The sequence below is a fragment of the Pseudorasbora parva genome, chromosome 7, assembly GCF_024679245.1.
Source record: "Pseudorasbora parva isolate DD20220531a chromosome 7, ASM2467924v1, whole genome shotgun sequence".
NCBI lineage: Eukaryota > Metazoa > Chordata > Actinopteri > Cypriniformes > Gobionidae > Pseudorasbora > Pseudorasbora parva.
In genome coordinates, this window is record NC_090178.1 from 11701312 (window position 1) to 11720038 (window position 18727).

Below are 18727 nucleotides of genomic sequence, written 5' to 3' on the forward strand. Positions count from 1 at the left end.
GGTCTTTGAATGTGTCCTAATCTTGAGTATCTGAGCAGTGTCATCTATCAGTTAACATCAATATAACAAAGTTTAAAGGCTAAAGTTGAAGTTGACCTCACCAAAAATATGATTTATAAGTTGATACAAATTGGAAATTTCTGCAAATAGTGCCAAGACTTATAATAACTTGGGAGTTAAACAAACCATGAACCACTTCAACATATCCTGGTTCATTTACAGAGAAAAATAAGACTTTTTCATGACTTAATTTTTAAAAAGCCACATTATAATATTTAATTTAATGAACAAATTCATTGTTCTATTTATTGATGCGTTTGGGCGTTTCATTACGGATTTATACATTTCAAAAATTCTTACTTGATGCATGATCAGCTAAACATTTGGGGTCAGCAATGCTGTGAAAGTGTGCTAATGATGATGCTTGTGCATTATTTAACATCACGTGAGAATGGTTGTTCAGTTTTAGTTAAGCGTTGTTCTGTATGTGTCTTTACACTGTCTGTGTGAGGAAGCTTGTGGGCGCAGGAGCAGCGCTGCATTTGGAGTCAGACCACAGGACCGTAGCGTCTGGGTGTCATCACTGTAGCACCTCTGTGGAAACGCACTGATGATGTCATATGGCACAGCACCCGGTCCTCTGTCGAAAAGAGATTGGCTCAAATTATTGTCTGTGCACTTGTTGGAAAAGGTCAAATTCTGCAGTAATTCTACTTATAGAAGCTTTTAATTATTTAATAACATTTTTATTACAAGCATTTCATTCTGCAATACTCCTGATGTAATATATGATTGCAGGCATTTTGGACAGAATATATAGCATACTGCCTTAAAGGGAAAATGTAGTCCTCATTTACTCAATCTCAAGTTGTTCCAAACCTGTATCAAGTTCTTTCTTCTGCTGAACACAAAAGATATTTGCAGATATCATATTGGGGGTGGAAATATATAGGCTTGGCCTTGTTGCTGGTGAACCAATACACAGGACAATGGTGACACCCGAATAAAAATATTCATGATTCTGAAGCTGAAAATATATATTTTAAATAGTATAAACTAAATTAAATTATTTGTCTAAAGTAATTTAACAATAAATAGCACTTTGTCATTGACTAGATATACTTAAAATAATGTAGGCCACTTTTTACTGGTCACAACAAGACATTTGGCATTATCAGGACACACAAATATTGCCCCATTGCATCAAGATTATGTATTACTGACTCTCAACTCTGTAAACGTCCTTTTTTTCCTCACAGCAATTTTTATTTTGGGTGAACAATACAGATTGTCGTCATCCATGCTACATATTGTTGCATTTTTATTTTACAATATATTGTGACACCCCTATTACTGACATTTTTTTTTTAATTGTTCAAAAATGTCTTCATACAGGTTTGTAACTTCATTTTTGAGTGAACTATCCCTTTAAAATGGCCTTAAAGTCAGCATGAAGCTGAAGTCATGATGGTCTTTCTTAAAGGGTGGGGGGGGGGGGGGGGTGAAACACTCAGTTTCAGTCAATCTCATGTCAATATTGAGTACCTATAGAGTAGTATTGCATCCTTCATATCTTCGAAAAGTCTTTAGTTTTATTATATTTATAAAAGAAAAATAGGCTGTACCGAGTCTTTCCGGAAAAAAAACAAGCGGCTGGAGGCGTATCGTGTGGGCGGAGCTAAAGAATGACGAGCGCGCAGCTACAGCACGAGAGCTTCTGAAAGCTGACATCCTCAAGCGTGGAAAAGTATACGTTACCCTAAATAAACCATGGCTATCAGTCAGATTCAACTAATACATATATGATCCAAAATCAGATCCGGAGGCTGAAATAAATTGAACAGGAGAAACAGCAGCAGCAGGGCGTCTGTCAACATTTGTGTGTGTTTACTCGTGGTATATGAGGACATGATTTGGTTTATGGACTATTGTATGCGACTAAACCTTAGCAGTAGCAAGCAAAACGGTTTTGCACGTCAGATAATGTATAAAAAAAACAATGAAGAAATGTCAGCACATTTGAATGAAGAAGCACGCTTTGTGAGAACGTCCCCTAGCCTAGGTTTATGTTTGGGTGGTTTTACAATAAACAAACTGACATAGTGGTCAGCTAAACAAATGCAGCTAAACATTGCATGCTCCATTGATAAATTAACTATACACGATCATGTTGTTTACTGATGTTTAATCACGCGACGATAGCCAACAACATAGACATTTGAAGCAGTTTTTCTCACCGCCTGCTTCCAAAGCACGACCGTGAACCTTTATCGCTGGGACCGCTCCTTCAAAAACACACTTGTGTCAGCAGTGACCACACAGTCAAAACACACAGTCCTGTGACAGCAGTGACCCTGGAGATCCACTTTTGCGACGCGACTGAAGCATGATGTTGTGACGCTTCTCGTCATTTCTGCGTTCAAATCGGTTCAAATGCAGCGCTGTCTTCCCGGAATGCTGTGCGGGTGCATTAAAGTCCTTTGACGTCACCCATAGGAATAAAGTGGAGCGCGGCGCAACAGACGTGTTGCACGGACGACTGGATCTGCACCTTGAGAGCAGCGCGCGCACCCTACCGGGAGAAGAGCCCGTACGGCCCATACAAGGACCTTCCACTCTAACGACGTCAAGCCGACCCATTCGCAAAAAAAACCTCTCCGAAACTTGTGAGAAACCGGAAGGAGTATTTTTGACATAGATATACTTTATACAGATATATCTTTAAACAGATATAAGTTTTTATGTGAGATTAGAAGAGAAAAGTCGTTGTTACAATAGGGAGGAGGAAGTTATTTTAATTAAAGGGATAGTTCACCCAAAAATGAAATTTGTCATTAGCACTTGATTTAGTTTTTTTTTAAATGGTGAAATGCACAGATAAATAATTTATAATAAACACTGCAGTGTTAAACTAGAATGGTCTGTTTTGATTTCATTGTGACCTTAAATGTTTGTCTTAAAATTCTTAAAGGCAATGTAATTAAGTTGTGTACATCTGGAGCACGTTTATGATCATTTAAAATGATAGAAGAATCTTGTACCTTTTTATGTCCAGGTAATGACGGAGATGTCCAATAGTCTCAGTCAAGTACATTTTCATGATAAATGTCTCCATACCATCCTCGGACTTCACTCGTAGTGTGGTGATGTCTTTTGCAGATAGTGTAATCTCACTGAATGGGTTGGAAAAGCGAATGATTCAAGTCATCAACTCTAATCAACTTTTGTGCTATCTATCAAAGTCATGACTTTAAGATAAGGTTTTTAATACCTTTCTTTCAAATTCCGTAGGGCAGATGTTTCCACAGTGGGTGCTGAATGACTCTTGGCACCATCAGGGAAGCCCTTAACAAAACGAAAATTCAGTTCAATAGGAAATATAATTGAATGGCCTTAAAGGGGGGGTGAAACACTCAGTTTCAGTCCGTGTCATGTCAATCTTGAGTACCTATAGAGTAGCATTGCATCCTGCATATCTCCGAAAAGTCTTTATTTTTTTTATAATTATATAAGAAAGATGCGCTGTTCCGAGTCTTTCCGAAAAAAGCCGAGCGGGTGGGGGCGTGTCGTGTGAGCGGAGCTAAATAATGACGTGTGCAGCAGCGCGCTGTGTGTTGAGTCGAGTGCGTCGTAAAGCTGTGTCATCCCTAACAGCGGGAAAAAAACTTTATTCAAAATAAAAATATGGCTTTTAATCAGATACAGCCATACATCTATGATCCGGAATCAGACCCAGAGGATGCAGTTGAACAGGAGCAGCAGCAAAAACGACTAGAGCAGGACGTCTCTATGTGGTACAAGTTATACACTAACTATATAATATGCTTAGCGGCTTGTGTTATTTACATATTTATACTTGAATTATATCGTCGTATTTTTGTCTTTGAAGGTGTACATGTGAGAAGTGCAGTTGTGCACGTGTGTTTGTGTGTTTACGCGTGGTTTGTGTAGACAGTAAGCGGACTGGTTTTGCACGGCAGGCTAAGTTAGTGTTTACATAGAAAGACACGGAATAGTAGCGCATTTGAATGAAGAAGCGTGCTTATTTAGTTCAACATATTTCCCCCCTCTTTGTGTATTGTTGTTTGGAGTGCTTTTACAATACACAAACATAAAGTTACACATATAGTGGCCAGCTAAACAAATGTACACGCACTACACATCGCATGCTCCATTGATCAATTAACTATACGTGATCATGTTTGGGCTACTTGATGAGCATAGGCAAAAACACAGACATTTGAAGCAGTCTCACTCACCGCCTGCGGTTCTAACGTTGGGACTGCTCCATCATTCAGCATTAGGCGATCGGAAAATCCTGTGTTGAGCTGGGCCTTGTTTATGAAACAGTCGGCACCGAAATGCAGCGAACAGATATAAACATTCGCGCAACTCAGTTGCTGATCCGGAAAAGCAAATTACATCCACTGTTGCCTTAACGCAGGGTTTTTGGGGAATCTGTGCAGGACTGTCTTGGTCTGGCAACCAAAAACGCACTTTTTTGGTGACATTGTTATGTGCACATCACCTGTGCAGCAGCCTACGAGCCAGCGCTTTGATGGGGGTAGCCTGTTACTTTCGCTCTCTCTCTCTCGCTCTCTCTCTCTCACGCGCTTCCGGTAGAATTGTCCATAAGGCCCATTCAAGGAAATTCCGCCCCCATTAACATCAAAGGGGACGCATGATCTCAAAAAACTTGCCGAAACTTATGACTAACCGGAAGTAGTATTTTTGACAAAGAAATACTCCCATCAAACGTCCACCTTAACTTTTGAAACTTTGTCTATGTTTAGTATGGGATTCCAAGTCTTTAACAGTGTAAAAAGATCAGTATGCATGAAACAGCATTTCACCCCCCCTTTAAACGGAACAGACTAAAACATGACTGTACTGACCTGCAGATGAGCCTTCACTGAGTCACGTATACTAATCACTTTGCCTGCCTTCACCACAGTCTCTGGGAGCTTTCGCAGAAACTGTTCCATAGACATTTTTTTGCCTAAAAGCCACACAAGAGGAATTCAAATCCAAGATGTAAAGTACAATAATATAATAGCAGTAAATTTACAAGTCAAGTTAAACCAATGACATGTTCAAACCTGGTATCTGACTCTGTTTTGGCGCTGTGGAGATGGTCTGCTCAGATCTGTCCACCGACTGCCTTCTTGCTCCATTTATAGTTTGTCCTCTTCCAGGAAATTTGGTCCATGGTCGCCTAACTATGAACTCCTCATCCCGTTTGTCATGAACCTGTTTGTGTTTCAAGAACATTATAACTAATGAATATAGGGTCCTTCCATGGGATTTATCACATGCCACATAAGATAACCTTTTCCCTCCCTAAGATCAGTCCCTAACCCTAAACCATATATATATTTCAAGCAAATGCTGTTCTTTTAACTTTGTTATTCAAAAAAATAGGTTCCACAAAAATATTACACAGCAATTTTTTAAAACATTAATAATAAGAAATGTTTCTTGAGCATCAAATCAGCATATTAGAATGATTTCTAAAGGATCATGTGACACTTAAAGGGATAGTTCACGCAAAAATGTAAATGTTGTCATTTGCTCACCCTCATGATGTTCCAAATCTGTATTCTGATAATAAGTTTCTTTCTTCTGCTGAACACAAAAGAAGATTTTTTAGAAGATTTTAAAGAATGTTGGTAACCAGGCAGTTGACAGACGGTAGCCATTGGCTTCCATAGTATTTATTTTTTCCTACTATGGAAATCAATGGCTACCGTCAACTGTTTGATTACCAACATTCTTCAAATTCTTGTGTGTTCAGCAGAAGAAATAAAATGAGAGCAAAATGATAACAGAAATTTCAGTATTGTTTGAGCTATCCCTTTAAGACTAAAAAATTAGCTTTGTCATCACAGGAATAAATTTAATTTTAAAATTATATCAAAATAGAAACCCATTCTTTTAAATTGTATGATATTTCACAATATTACCGTTTTTCTGTTCAATACTGCATTATTTTTTATTAAATAAATGCATCCTTGGTGGCATAAGAGACTTTAAAAAATATTTAAAAATCTTACCGACCATTAGTGTGAATGAAAAGTGGATAAATTCACAATACACACCTGTAAGGGCACACCATTAGGAAACCTATCCTGAAGCTCAGAAGGAAAAAAGCCGTCCATCAAGTCCTGCATGCATTCCTGCAATAAGAAGGTAATTCTTAAAAGGAACAATGTCATCATTCATCTCTGGCTGTAGGAAATGTGCAGTATTTCTGGAGTCAAATTTTGTGATGTAAGCCGAAAGCAGGAAAATAACAACCTGTGTGGTGGGGTCTTGATAGGAGCGGAATGGACCACTGAACATGACAATTCCGTTTTTGTAGAGCCAAAGAGGGATGGAAGACTTCTGGGTAAGTTTGGCCCCACCAGGAATGGGGGTCACATGGGACTCCCCTTCCCCTGCTACGATATTCAGTTCTTGGATGTTCTGCATGACCAGGTCATGGTTCATTTCGAAACTCTTGCGTCTACAAGTTACTGCTGAAATTTGGCTGTTAGCTTGTTCATCGTGTTCATCTTGACCTCCAACCCAGATCATTCCATAATCATTCAGAAACTTCTGTGTGGGTGGAAAAACAACATTCTGTTGAGTTGCTGATAACGATTTCAGTGCAATTATACAAGGAATGTCCTCTGTTTTTCTGCATTCCATTACAGGTAAATTACAGGTAACAGGCTGAAGGAAATGTCAGTATAAAACTCACAACAATCACACAAAGCACCTCACCTCCATTTCCCACACTTGGTTTTGAAGCTTGAGGCACTGTTGAACCAGCTCTTCATCTTGGTTCTCATTACTTGCAGACTTCTCTAAAGCCAAAGACAAACACATTTGCAAAATGTTACAACGTTTTTATTTGACTGGTAAACTGGTTATAATATTAGCCCAAATCATCCATTCACCCCTGTAATAATGTCCAGATGTTTTCCTCTTGGGTTTGTTTATAATCTCATTATTTTACTTGATGTGTCTCATTAGATTCTTGTAACAAAAATAGCAAAACAATGATGAGAATCATACGGTCATACATTGCTATTTTTCTATTAAAATCAGCACAGATTACAATAAATACTTACATATATTATTATTTATAAAAATCTGCATATAATGAAACAAAAGAGAAAATGTATATTATTAGACCATAGATTACAACAATAAATACTTGAAATGTATATTACACCATTCAGGCATAACATTATGACTTTCCTAATATTGTGTTGGTCCCCCTTTTGCTGCCAAAACAGCCCAGACCCGTTGAGGCATGGACTCCACTAGACCCCTGAAGGTGTGCTGTGGTATCTGGCAACAAGATGTTGCAACAATGCTTAGGTAGGTGGTATGTGTCAAAGCCTAAGTTTCCAAGCATCACACTGCTTTCACCAGCTTGCCTTCTTCCCATCGTGCATCCCGGTGCCACGTGTTCCCCAGGTAAGTTACGCATATAAAATAAAACATGATTAATCAGACCAGGCCACCATCTTCCATTGCTCTGTGGTCCAGTTCTGATGCTCACGCGCCCACTGTGGGTACTTTTGGCGGTGGACAGTGGTCAGCATGCATATACAATATATACAACAAACTGTGATGCAATGTGTATACTGACATCTTTCTATCAGATCCAGCGTTAACTTCTTGAGCAATTTGAACAACTGTATCCCGTCTATTTGATCTGACCAGCCTTCGCTCCCCACGTGCATCAGTGAGCCTTGGCCACCCCTAACGAAACAAAAATATATTGCAGTATATTGGAAAATATAATGTAATATATTAGGCAATATATTCACATATATGGGATTTAATATTTGTATTCACCAATATATTGCAATATATGAAAGCGGCAATCATTTGTATATTTTGCAGTATATTACAGGAATATATAATATATTTTATAATACCATCAATATATTATTCCATGTATTTACAATATATTATACTATATTTTGAAGTAATATATTGGTAAATATATTTTCCTTTCATAAGGGACCCATGATCCTGTCGCCGGTTCACCACTCCTTCCTTCTGTGGACCACTTTTGATAGATACTGTCCACTGCAGACTGGGAAAACCCCACACGAGCTGCAGTATTGGAGATGCTCATCTAGCCATCACAATTTGGCCCTTGTCAAACCTGCTTACGCTTGCCCCTTTTTCTAACACATCAACTTTGAGGATAAAATGTTCCCTTTCTGCCTAATATTTTCACCCCCAGGAGCCGTGATGAAGAGATAACTAATGTTATGCCTGATCAGTGTATATTATACACAGTATGTTTCTCATTACTGTAGGTGAATTGGGGGATTTAAAAGAAATTCTATCTAGTAGCCTACATTGTAATCTAGTACAATGTGTTTTCTACTAACAATGTGTTTTCCGTATGGGTTTTTTATTGTAATTTGATATCGCATTATTTTACCTCCTGTTTTCTAAACACATAATGATTACCTTTTGCCTCTCGCAAAAGATTCAGCTTCTCCTCCAGAACTGCTATTCGCCTTGCCTTGAGCAGGAAGTGTAAAGAAAATAAGTGCTCACACATGACACCTGAAAAATGATATCACTTGTGTACAGAGACATCTGATATAACCCTGATGGGTTACAAACTTGAACACTTAACGTGTACAGCAAAGCATATATAAACGTTACTGTAGGACAGTGAGACCGTACGAATCAAGAAAGTGCCTTACCTTATACTCTATATCCACAGCCTGAGTTTTCACCTTTTTCTCAAGCTGACCGATCTTCTGCATCATACTTGACATCAGCTCAAAATCACTCGGTGGAGCTGCGACACATTTAGAGAAGATTTAAGACACCACATTTAAAGTTGTGATAACACATTAAGTTTATTTGGTCGATTCAGTCATGGTACCTTCTTTTGCCTTTTTCTTTTGCATGACCTTTGGTCTTACAGTGGAAAGATTGTCCATGATGTGTGGCACTGGTTGGTTTTGTGGGAAAATGTCTTGGAATAATTTTGCTTCGTAGTCTGAAACATCAAGATTGATACCTGCACTGTAAAAAAAAAATCAGGGCCCAATTGAAAATTTTCTAGTGACTGATCACATCAAATTTTTTCAGTTGGCCAAATTGATTTTCTTTAAATTGATGCAATTTAATTCACAGAAATTATATTTGGCCAACTGAAAAAATTAGTGATCAGTCACTAGAACGTTTTCAATTAGGGCCTGATTTTTTTTTACAGTGTGTAAGTGATTATCAGATGGCTCATTTATTGATGGATTGTGTTCTCTGTGCATTTTTATATTCTAATTTTATTCCCGCATTTTTTTATATTCAGAAACTGGCATGGATGGAAACCTTCAATTTATATAATCTGTAACGGATGGCATTAGAAAAGCAGTTCAAACTGTTTTGACTCTTGACATTTATCTTGCCATTTCATTTGCTTGTTAGTACAGATAGGGAAACTGTAAAATGTCTGTAAGTCTTACCAGTGTCTGACCTTTCTTTGTAAGGCTTTCTTTCCCTAGATCACAAAAACAGATACAACATCTGATTATTTCATAGATTGTCTGGGTCATTCTTGTAACAAGGCAACTTTGAGCTTATGTTGAGCTTAGTATCTTTAAAAAAGTAATATGATTGTGTTGACATTTAAAGGAAGAACAATTAAACATAATTGTCTAATCAAAGTTCATTTAAAATGGTAAACATATTTTGATAACATTTTGATAATATCATGTAAATCTCTGTAATTTTATGGGGAGGGTGGGATGTTTTAAATTCGTTGTTAATGCATGTTCCATTACCCCCACAATAATACATCCCTTCCTGTCTATCCTATATATGATGTATTTGTATTACCGGTATAATCTTTATTCTTTATATATTAATAATATCAACTTGATTAATAGCATCTACCATGAAAAATAAAAATAAAACATATTATATATTTCTTTATATGTGTATACACACACACATATGTGTGTGTGTGTGTAAATATATATATATATATATATATATATAATATAACATTATGACCTCTTGCAGATGAAGTGAATAACACTGATTATCTCTTCATCACAGCACCTGTTAGTGGGTGGGATATAGGCAGCAAGTGAACATTTTAACCTCAAAGTTGATGTGTTAGAAGCAGGAAAAATGGGCAAGCCTAAGGATTGCGCAAGTTTGACAAGGGCCAAATTGTGACGGCTAGACAACTGGGTCAGAGCATCTCTAAAACTGTAGCTCTTGTAGGGTGTTCCTGGTCTGCAGTGGTCAGTATCTATCAAAAGTGGTCCAGGGAAGGAACAGTGGTGAACCGGCGACAGGATCATAGGTGGCCAAGGCTCACTGATGCACGTGGGGAGGCTGGCCTGTGTGGTCCAATACAACAGATGAGTTACTGTAGCTCAAATTGCTCAAGAAGTTAATTCTGGTTCTGAAAGTCAGAATACACAGTAAATCACACTTTGTTGTGTATGGGGCTGCATAGCCGCAGACCAGTCAGGGTGCCCATGCTGACCCCCATCCACCAACAAAAGTGCCAACAGTAGGCACGTGAGCATAAGAACTGGACTAAGGAGCAGTGGAAGAGGGTGGGCTGGTTTGATGAATCACATCTCACGGATGTAAAAAATGTGGAGGATGTGCTTATCATTTGTAGGATGTGCTGAACAAACAAGTCCGATGCATGGAGGCCCCACCTCACAACTTTACAGATGGGGTAAAACCAAAACCTGCATATATGCAACTATACATTATATTATTATATTAGTCTGGACCACAATACATGTGCAAACTAGCAGGTAATATTAGTTATAAATTATTATTTTGGTTATAAACGAGCAAAGAAGCAAGGTAAACTATAACATTAATACAGACATTAAAATAAATCATCAATCAAATATACAGACAAAAATGTGTGGTACTGTCTGTGATGTTCAGGTACGAACAGTGTGTAATAATTTCGTTACTTTGATCTCCTGTACAATAATTTCAAGTGTCATGTTTTACAGCTTTTCATAAAAGATACGTGACAATTTAGTATCTGCAGTATTTAACATTCCTGCTGCATTTTTTGAACTTACCCATCATGTATCTCTGGTAGAGGAGCTCGTTTGTTCTTCCTCAGGGTAGAGAGCGGTGAGCTCATGTTTGCAAAAAACACGAGTTAATTTGGTACGTTACTAAAGATGATTATGTCATCAAGAATACAGTAAAGTAACAAACAGCGATTTAAAACAATGACACACTCTTCCTAATTCCCAAAAACACGATATTTGGAAAAGCTACGCCTTTAACCTATTTGCTATTTGTTTTGTTTTTTTAAGTTACACTTGGATTTCTGTGTTTTTAGTGCTGGTATGTTTGTTTGAACAGTTGTCGTTGGTAACGAGAAAGCTCCACTTATTCAAACCTCCACTGTGTGGCGCTGCGGATCTGGGTATGTGATCAATGAGTGAAGTAACCATGGAAGTAACCAGTTAGATTAGGCTATTTGAAGAAAATATGGGAATGAAGTTGAACTCCATGTCAAAGTTTGAAACGCATAGCAAAAATAAATAAATAAATAAAAAAGCAAATGCATTGCTGTTATTGTTAACCATAACTATTAAAACTATTTTTCTTTCATTGAAATAAAGTTGATAGATAAAAAAATAAAAACACTAGAAAATACTATTTGATTAGACCACTAACTGAAAGAATATATAAGTGTAAGTTAAGTCCTAAAATTACAAAAACGGACATAAAATAAAAAGAGAAACAGCTATAACATAAACTTGACTTTAATAAAATTGACAAATGCACATACAAAATTACAGGCTAAATTAAAACACAATAAAATCGAATTATTAATGAGAAAGAACTTTGATAAAATGTGTTTTTTTATGTTGGAAATTTCATAGTATAAATCTGCAACTAAGGAATTAAATCATATTTAATTTCACAGATAACTTTTACATGTAGACTAGAAAATAGCTCAATTGTCTTATCATAAAACACTATGAGTGATGCATTTCAGAAAATATTATTATTCACACAATTTTTTTTTTTAAAGCTGTAAGACTATAAAGATCTATGTGTGCAACATACAAGATCAAATTGAGAGAGTCTTGGTTTATAAAATTAAGATAGAACAGCAAAAACAATTTTAAATGCATATTATTTGTTGTCTTTAGTCATTTTTTCAGATCCCAAAAAAACGATGTTATAGCGCATTATTAAAACAATTGCAGGCTATTCAATTCCAAATTTAGAGACAAAATAAGCTGGCGTGTATATTTATATATATATAACAGTGCAAATAGAACATGATTAGAAATATATTTCTAAGAGCCTATCAATCCCACTATGTCAACGACTTATCTTTCCTGGAAATTATTTGATGTACGAACAGTTTGTTAAGTTTATTGACAGTTCTTCTCGTCATCCCGCCCCCATCACGTAAAAACGTGCCCTGCGCGATGACGCCATCAACGGCCGTCAGACAGATTCGACGAAAGCTCACGGAAGATGCAAAAGAAAAAGGACCCGCTGGTAAGTTTCAAGAAAAGGCATTTTTCCTTGTTCCGATAACCATTGCCGGCTTTATAGCGCTCTAAAATACCCACTGCGAGGCTCAAACAAAGCCCCGTTTGTTTAGATATTATTCCACACTAAGTTCTGTGTGGATGAATGCCATGAAACACAGCTAAAACATAATTAGAAACCCGCTAGTGTGATTTAAACATTAGCAGAAAGCGTGTTGTCGCCGCTCGCTGGGCGAGCGATCGTCATTCAAATTCGTGTTCAACGGAAAGCACGCCAACGTACACCTGCTAGAAAAGCGACAGGATAAGGTTTAATGTCAGTCGTCATGTGCTGTACTGTCAGTCTCCTACCAAAATAAGCAGTTATCGTGCCTCGCGTGACGTGCATTGGTGTTATAGATGAATTTAGTAGGTTTCACTTCAACGCATTTGAGACTGAGGACGCTTGAAACTTTAGTTGAGAGTGAGAATAAGTAATACATCCAGCCTTTGTAGTGTGTATGGATAGAATTGGTTTATTTTGGTCGTGTATAATACCTATATCTTGAAGTAGAGCACTGAAAAATATAGATTTTTTTTTAGCATACCAACCGGTTTTGTCGGACGCACATTCGCGCACACTTAGTTAACGTAACACCTTGTCAAACGTGTCTCAGCTGTTATATCTGTTATCGACAATCAAGCAAATAGAACAGGGTATTACAGGGAACTATTGTTTTCTTTCAATAAACAGGCCTCAGAGTAACCTTATAAGCATTACATGAGTAGTAAACTGCACCCCAGCCTGCTGTCGTTCTCTGGCTAATGCAGTGTTAAAGTTCATTGCCACTGTGTGGTGTGCTTGACTAGAGGTTTTTACAAGCACGGGTGCGCCAATGACAACAAACATGGAGTAACTGGGGAGTCAGAGTCCAGTTCATCCCTCGTGCTCTGGCAGAGGGAATGCATACATGTAATCTGTGTCCTAAAACCTATTGAGAGGCCTACCTAGACAGCATGTTTGGGCATTGTATGCAAGTTCATGATTTTAAAACACTTGATCAGATAAAATAAAGGAAGTCAATGATGTTTTTTCTCGCTGTGAGAAAATGTGTCTTTGTAATTTGCTGACATGCATGTTGCAGTAGTATACATTCTGATCTATAGCATTGTTGTCAGACACGTCATGTTGGAGTGTCAAGTTCTGTCCACATATTTCTGTCTTTTCTTTGGTTTAGTGAGATTTCTCATGTGCCTGCAGTGAAATAGAAAACCAGTGTAGTGTCACGTGGCTAGTTAATGTGAGCCACACTAGTTCTATAGGCCCTTTCTTTATATCCGTAGAGAGGTTGTTTTTTAACAATAACAAAATAAACATACCTTATGTGCAGACTGAGATATAGATGGATACAATGATATATTGTGATTTTTGTTTCTCAAATTGCACAAACGCTTTGTGTTTTATTAAAACGTATTTTTTGAGTTTGTGTTATTGTAATAAATGTAGTTAAAGAAAAATGTTGTATAAGCACAAACCCTTGTTTATCAGTGAGGTTAGAGACGATTGTATTAAACTTGAATTGAACAAAAGTGAAGTGAACCAGGTTCACTTGAATTTTAATCACAAACCACCAGCCATATCGCTGGTTGAAATTACCCCATGATTTATTCACCCTCAAGCCATTCTTCTTGTGGAATTGTAGTTTAATGACATTCTTTTTTTTCAGACGAATACAATCAGAGTTGTATTAAAAATGTCCTGGCTCTTCCAAGCTCTATAATGGCAGCCTAAAATTTGAAGACTAAAAGGGCATCCATCTATTATAAAAGTAATCCATACGGCTCTGGATGGTTAATAAAGGCTTTCTGAAGCGAACGGATGGGTTTTATTAAGAAAAATATCCATATTTAACACGTTATAAAGATATCTAGCTACCGCAAGACTGCCTTCCATATTCAACTTACGGAAAAAACATAACTGGCGTGACAATGACGTAGGATAAGCATTTTGAACCGGAAGAGGCGTTCCTCTTTCTTCGTAAGTTTCATAATAATACGGAAGGTTGTCAGGAAAGCTAGTTTTTACTCTATAACATGTTAAATATTAATATTTTTCTTACACAAACCCCTGCGTTCACTTCACATGGCCTTATTTTAATCCCCTGGAGTCGTATGGATTACTTTTCTAATGGATGGATGGATGGATGGATGGACTTTTTTAAGATTCAAATTTTGGCCTGCCATTTACTGTCATTATAATGCTTGGATTAGCCATGACATTTTTTTTTTATATAACTTAGACAGGGTTCATCTGAAAGAAGAAAGTCATACACACCTAGGATGGCTGAGGGTGAGTAAATTATGCGATCATCATTTAAATTTTTTGGTGAACTATACCTTTATTGTGACATATCTTATTAATGCATGTGTTTCTGTGAAGACATTGATAAGGGCGAGTACTTGCGTAACCGTGGTTTCTGAAAAGAGGGTGGTTGCTGTTGCGCTCTACAGGCTGAAGTAATAAGCAAAAGTACTGTGCAGTGCTGATCATTACAGAATTATATGTCTGTGTATGGTTGAGGAGGTGAGGGAGAGTTTAGTGGGTGTCTGACCGTTTACCCCTTGGATGATGAGTAGGGTATATTTGCTCTTTTCATGTGTGTGTTATGCGATTTGCGTGTGTGAAGAGGGCCGCCTCATTCCATTGGATTTCCCTCTTTGCTGTTTCCCTGTCCTCTGTTTCTCGATTTTTCACAGCACTTTGTGGACTGACATCTCTCTGCTATCTAATAGTTCCGTAGAGCCTCCGCCTGCAGGCACTGTCAGGACAGCCAGGAGGAAGATTATAAACTGCTCCATGTCCCAGCAGCCCCTTCTCTATCTATATATAACTGTGCAGTGCATTTAACTTCCTGTGAAGCTCCCATTAGCTTTAGGAGACAGATTGAAGATTGACATTCAAATTCAGAACAAAAGGTTTTGTGAAATGAATTAGGAAGTAAGGCAGTTGGTAGCATGTGTTTCAGTATAACGTTGTGATGCAATCCTGAACTTTTAAGTTTGGTATTTTCACAAGTGGAATCAATTTTTCGATTTCCCACCACTGAGGAGCCAGTGCTTGGATATTTGGTCCCTTGTTTACCTTGGTTTTGGAGAAAAAGATTTTCTTTCTCTGTGGGAAGCTCTGTTCTTGTTTCAACAACACTCTTCTCAGAGAGGACTTTCAAACTTAACAATAGTGCTTTTTGTTTTCGCTGAACTGTATGATCTCTGAGCCTGGACCTATTCCATTGTAATTGATAATCTTTTATTTGTACTTATCCTGAATTCAACTCCTGCTTTGTAAACAGGGAATCAAGATATTACTTTTTTAAATTTGTTCGCTAACACAACAAACAGAGCACATTCTCAGGATGTTTTATTTAGCATTAGTTGTGCTTACTAAAGCGTTATTACCATTGTTCATACTTATTAGGAGTAATATTTAGTAGTAATAGTATCTTATTTATTTTTCACATTTATTTTTCTTATAATACGTCATTAGTATGTAAAAGGATAGCTCACTCAATTTCATTCCATCCCTTTATGATTTTTTTCTTCTGTTAAACACAAAATAAAATGTTTTTGATGAAAACTGAGTTCTATTATGTATTATTTATATGCATTAAATATGCTATTATATAAATGAAAAACAGAGACATTTCTCAAAACATCTTAATTTATGTTCCACTGAAAAAAAGAAAGGCATACATGTAAGGAATGACATGAGGGTGAGTAAATGGCAATTACATTTTTGGGTGAGCTATCCCTTTAAGGTTTTTGTTTGGCCCTTTTAAGCCAATTCAGAGCAAATCAAGTGTGCTGAAATGTGAAGCCAAAATGTTTTGATTGCATCCAGGTGGTTGTTCCCAGTATAGGTCATAAACCCGCCCATGATTGACGTCATGATTGACAGCTTCTATGAGTGAAGTGGTCACAGAGGCACCGACAGACTTTTTTCTGGATTCGAATAGGAGCTTTAACTTTAATTTCTACATTTCCATAATATTTCCCAGCAGCATAAGTAGTTGTTCTGTAGTAAACTGTACTAACTGATTCTGGGGTAGTATGGGCACATTGGGCATCCACTTCACTCTCACTACTGCTCAGATTCACAATCAGGTCACATGTCAGTGTCATTCTGGAACTGGCAGCTTCACTTTTCTACAATAGAAGAGCGTGACTGTGCGTTGTCCATATCTAAAAACATCTATCTATCTATCTATCTATCTATCTATCTATCTATCTATCTATCTATCTATCTATCTATCTATCTATCTATCTATCTATCTATCTATCTATCTATCTATCTATCTATCTATCTATCTATCTATCTATCTATCATAAATACATGTACAATCCCTTTTTCACAAACAAAAGAACTCAGATTATATCCCCTCCCCTCAACTTTTGACTATCAAAATTCCAAGAATTTCCATAGACTAAGATGAAAATCGGAATAGAGGTGTGACCATTCAAAGAAAAATGTTGTGCATATTTGTATTCTGGTTTGTTTAGGAGCATTGTGTTAAGCTTAACTTGTCAGCTGAAGGATGAAAAAATGTTTTTTTAGAGGCTTTTATTAGAGTTTTTAGTGAACTGCATTTTTCCGAACTTATTTGCGGACTATGCATTTCTGAACAGATTCTTTTCATACCACATACGTAAGCTTCTACCCTAGAACTGTTTAAAAGGTCAAGAGAGGTTGATTGGAGAGAGTGCGGTTTCAACTCCATGGAGGCTCTGCAAGAGTGAACGTGACCTTGTGCCTCACAGCGGACTGCAGACGATCAGTCTCGATCATCTAATGGAGAACGCTGAGAGAGCAGTTTGTTCTGTGTCTGCATGGCCTTGAACCTGCGCTTGTCCCAATTCTGTCAGAGGGAGAACTAGGCACAGTTTGTAATTGAGACCCATATAGGGGGCCCGGGAGACGCAAAAACAATTAAAGCTTGGTTTATTTATTTATTTATTTTCAATTTGTGTCACCAGCTGAGTGAGAAGATAAATGGCTTATCTTGCTTTTGATATCACACTTGTTAGTAACTGATTTAGAGTTTTACTATTAAAACATGATGTAATTGTAGAGAGAAACTGTCAGTCAAATAGCGCATCTTAATAATAATAGAGCCACGTCATATTCCTGATGTTAGAGGACACTGAGATATTGTTGAGCTATTATTAGATCTCTAAAAATGTTAAAGGTTGTTCCAAACTTGTTATTTTCTTTATTATTTTTTCGAAACACAAGAGGAGTGGAATTTCAGAGGATTTGTTTTTCATACAAAGAAAGTGGATGGACAAAATGTACCAGAAAAGTAGTCCACAATTTCTGAAACTATACATTCGCAAGCAACCATCTCATTTGCATTTTTCTCGCCTGCAGTACAAATGACAAAACAGAATAGATAATAAACAAATAAACACTCTTTATTTATTTGTATAGATATTTTTTCTACATGTAAAATGCATAAACATTATTAATTTACTTGATTTAGAAATAAATTATAAATCAAACTGCTTTACCAAAAGTAATGTTGACAAACACCAGTGACGACAAACTATGATCGAGTGTAGAGAGGCAGCTATCAATTATTTTAGTAGTTTTATTTTGTAATGAGTATTCAACCAATTATTCCATAGGTTAATCGAGTAGTCAAATAAGAAGTACTTTTTCTTTATCGAAAAGCAATACTAAAAATACAAGGTAAAACAAGACGGGTATCTTAAAGCAAGCTTTTTAAGTTTAATTGCTGATTGCATGCATTACTATATGTGAAAACTAAACCAATTTAGTGCATTCAATTGCCATATTATATTCAAAATGCAAATACTACATCCATCAAAACCATCACACACGTTTTTTTTCTGAGTTTGATCTGCACCTGATCGTCACATTAAAATTATTAAAATTCTCAGTTAAACGTGATGCTATCGTACACTGATGTAGGTTGCTTTAAAAAAATGAATTGTTCAGCGTCGCATCCTGAAGCTCAACACACAGTTGTCTTCATTTAAAAATAGCGCGGCTAAATTGTATGACCAGTAATGATGCCAGTCTCTCTCGCATTGCGGCCTTTGATCTTGAAATGAGCTGATAACGAAAGTCAAAGACTCATTCGTTGTTTTACTGTGTCTTTATTCAAATCAGCACATTAATGATTTATTCCTCATCC

At 37.0% G+C, this 18727-nt stretch overlaps 2 protein-coding genes across 2 annotated transcripts in view; one reads left to right on the plus strand and one right to left on the minus strand.

Moving 5' to 3' along the window:
- Positions 1–89: 89 nt before the first annotated feature.
- Positions 90–11358, minus strand: ubxn11 (UBX domain protein 11). The gene is made up of 13 exons (XM_067448153.1): positions 11091–11358; positions 9492–9526; positions 8909–9025; positions 8724–8821; positions 8482–8536; positions 6766–6848; positions 6298–6597; positions 6099–6176; positions 5100–5250; positions 4896–4999; positions 3272–3345; positions 3042–3173; positions 90–640 (listed from the first exon to the last, which is right to left on the minus strand). Exons 1-13 carry the CDS (start codon positions 11153–11155, stop codon positions 466–468), a joined length of 1467 nt encoding a protein of 488 aa, XP_067304254.1. The 5' UTR covers positions 11156–11358; the 3' UTR covers positions 90–465.
- A 1097-nt stretch (positions 11359–12455) lies between these two features.
- atp2c1 (ATPase secretory pathway Ca2+ transporting 1) overlaps positions 12456–18727 on the plus strand; it is a 42454-nt gene continuing 36182 nt past the window's right edge. Inside the window, exon 1 of the mRNA XM_067448154.1 lies at positions 12456–12540. Coding sequence (XP_067304255.1) covers positions 12517–12540 — 24 coding nt within the window. The 5' untranslated portion in view covers positions 12456–12516. The remainder of the gene's footprint in view (positions 12541–18727) is intronic.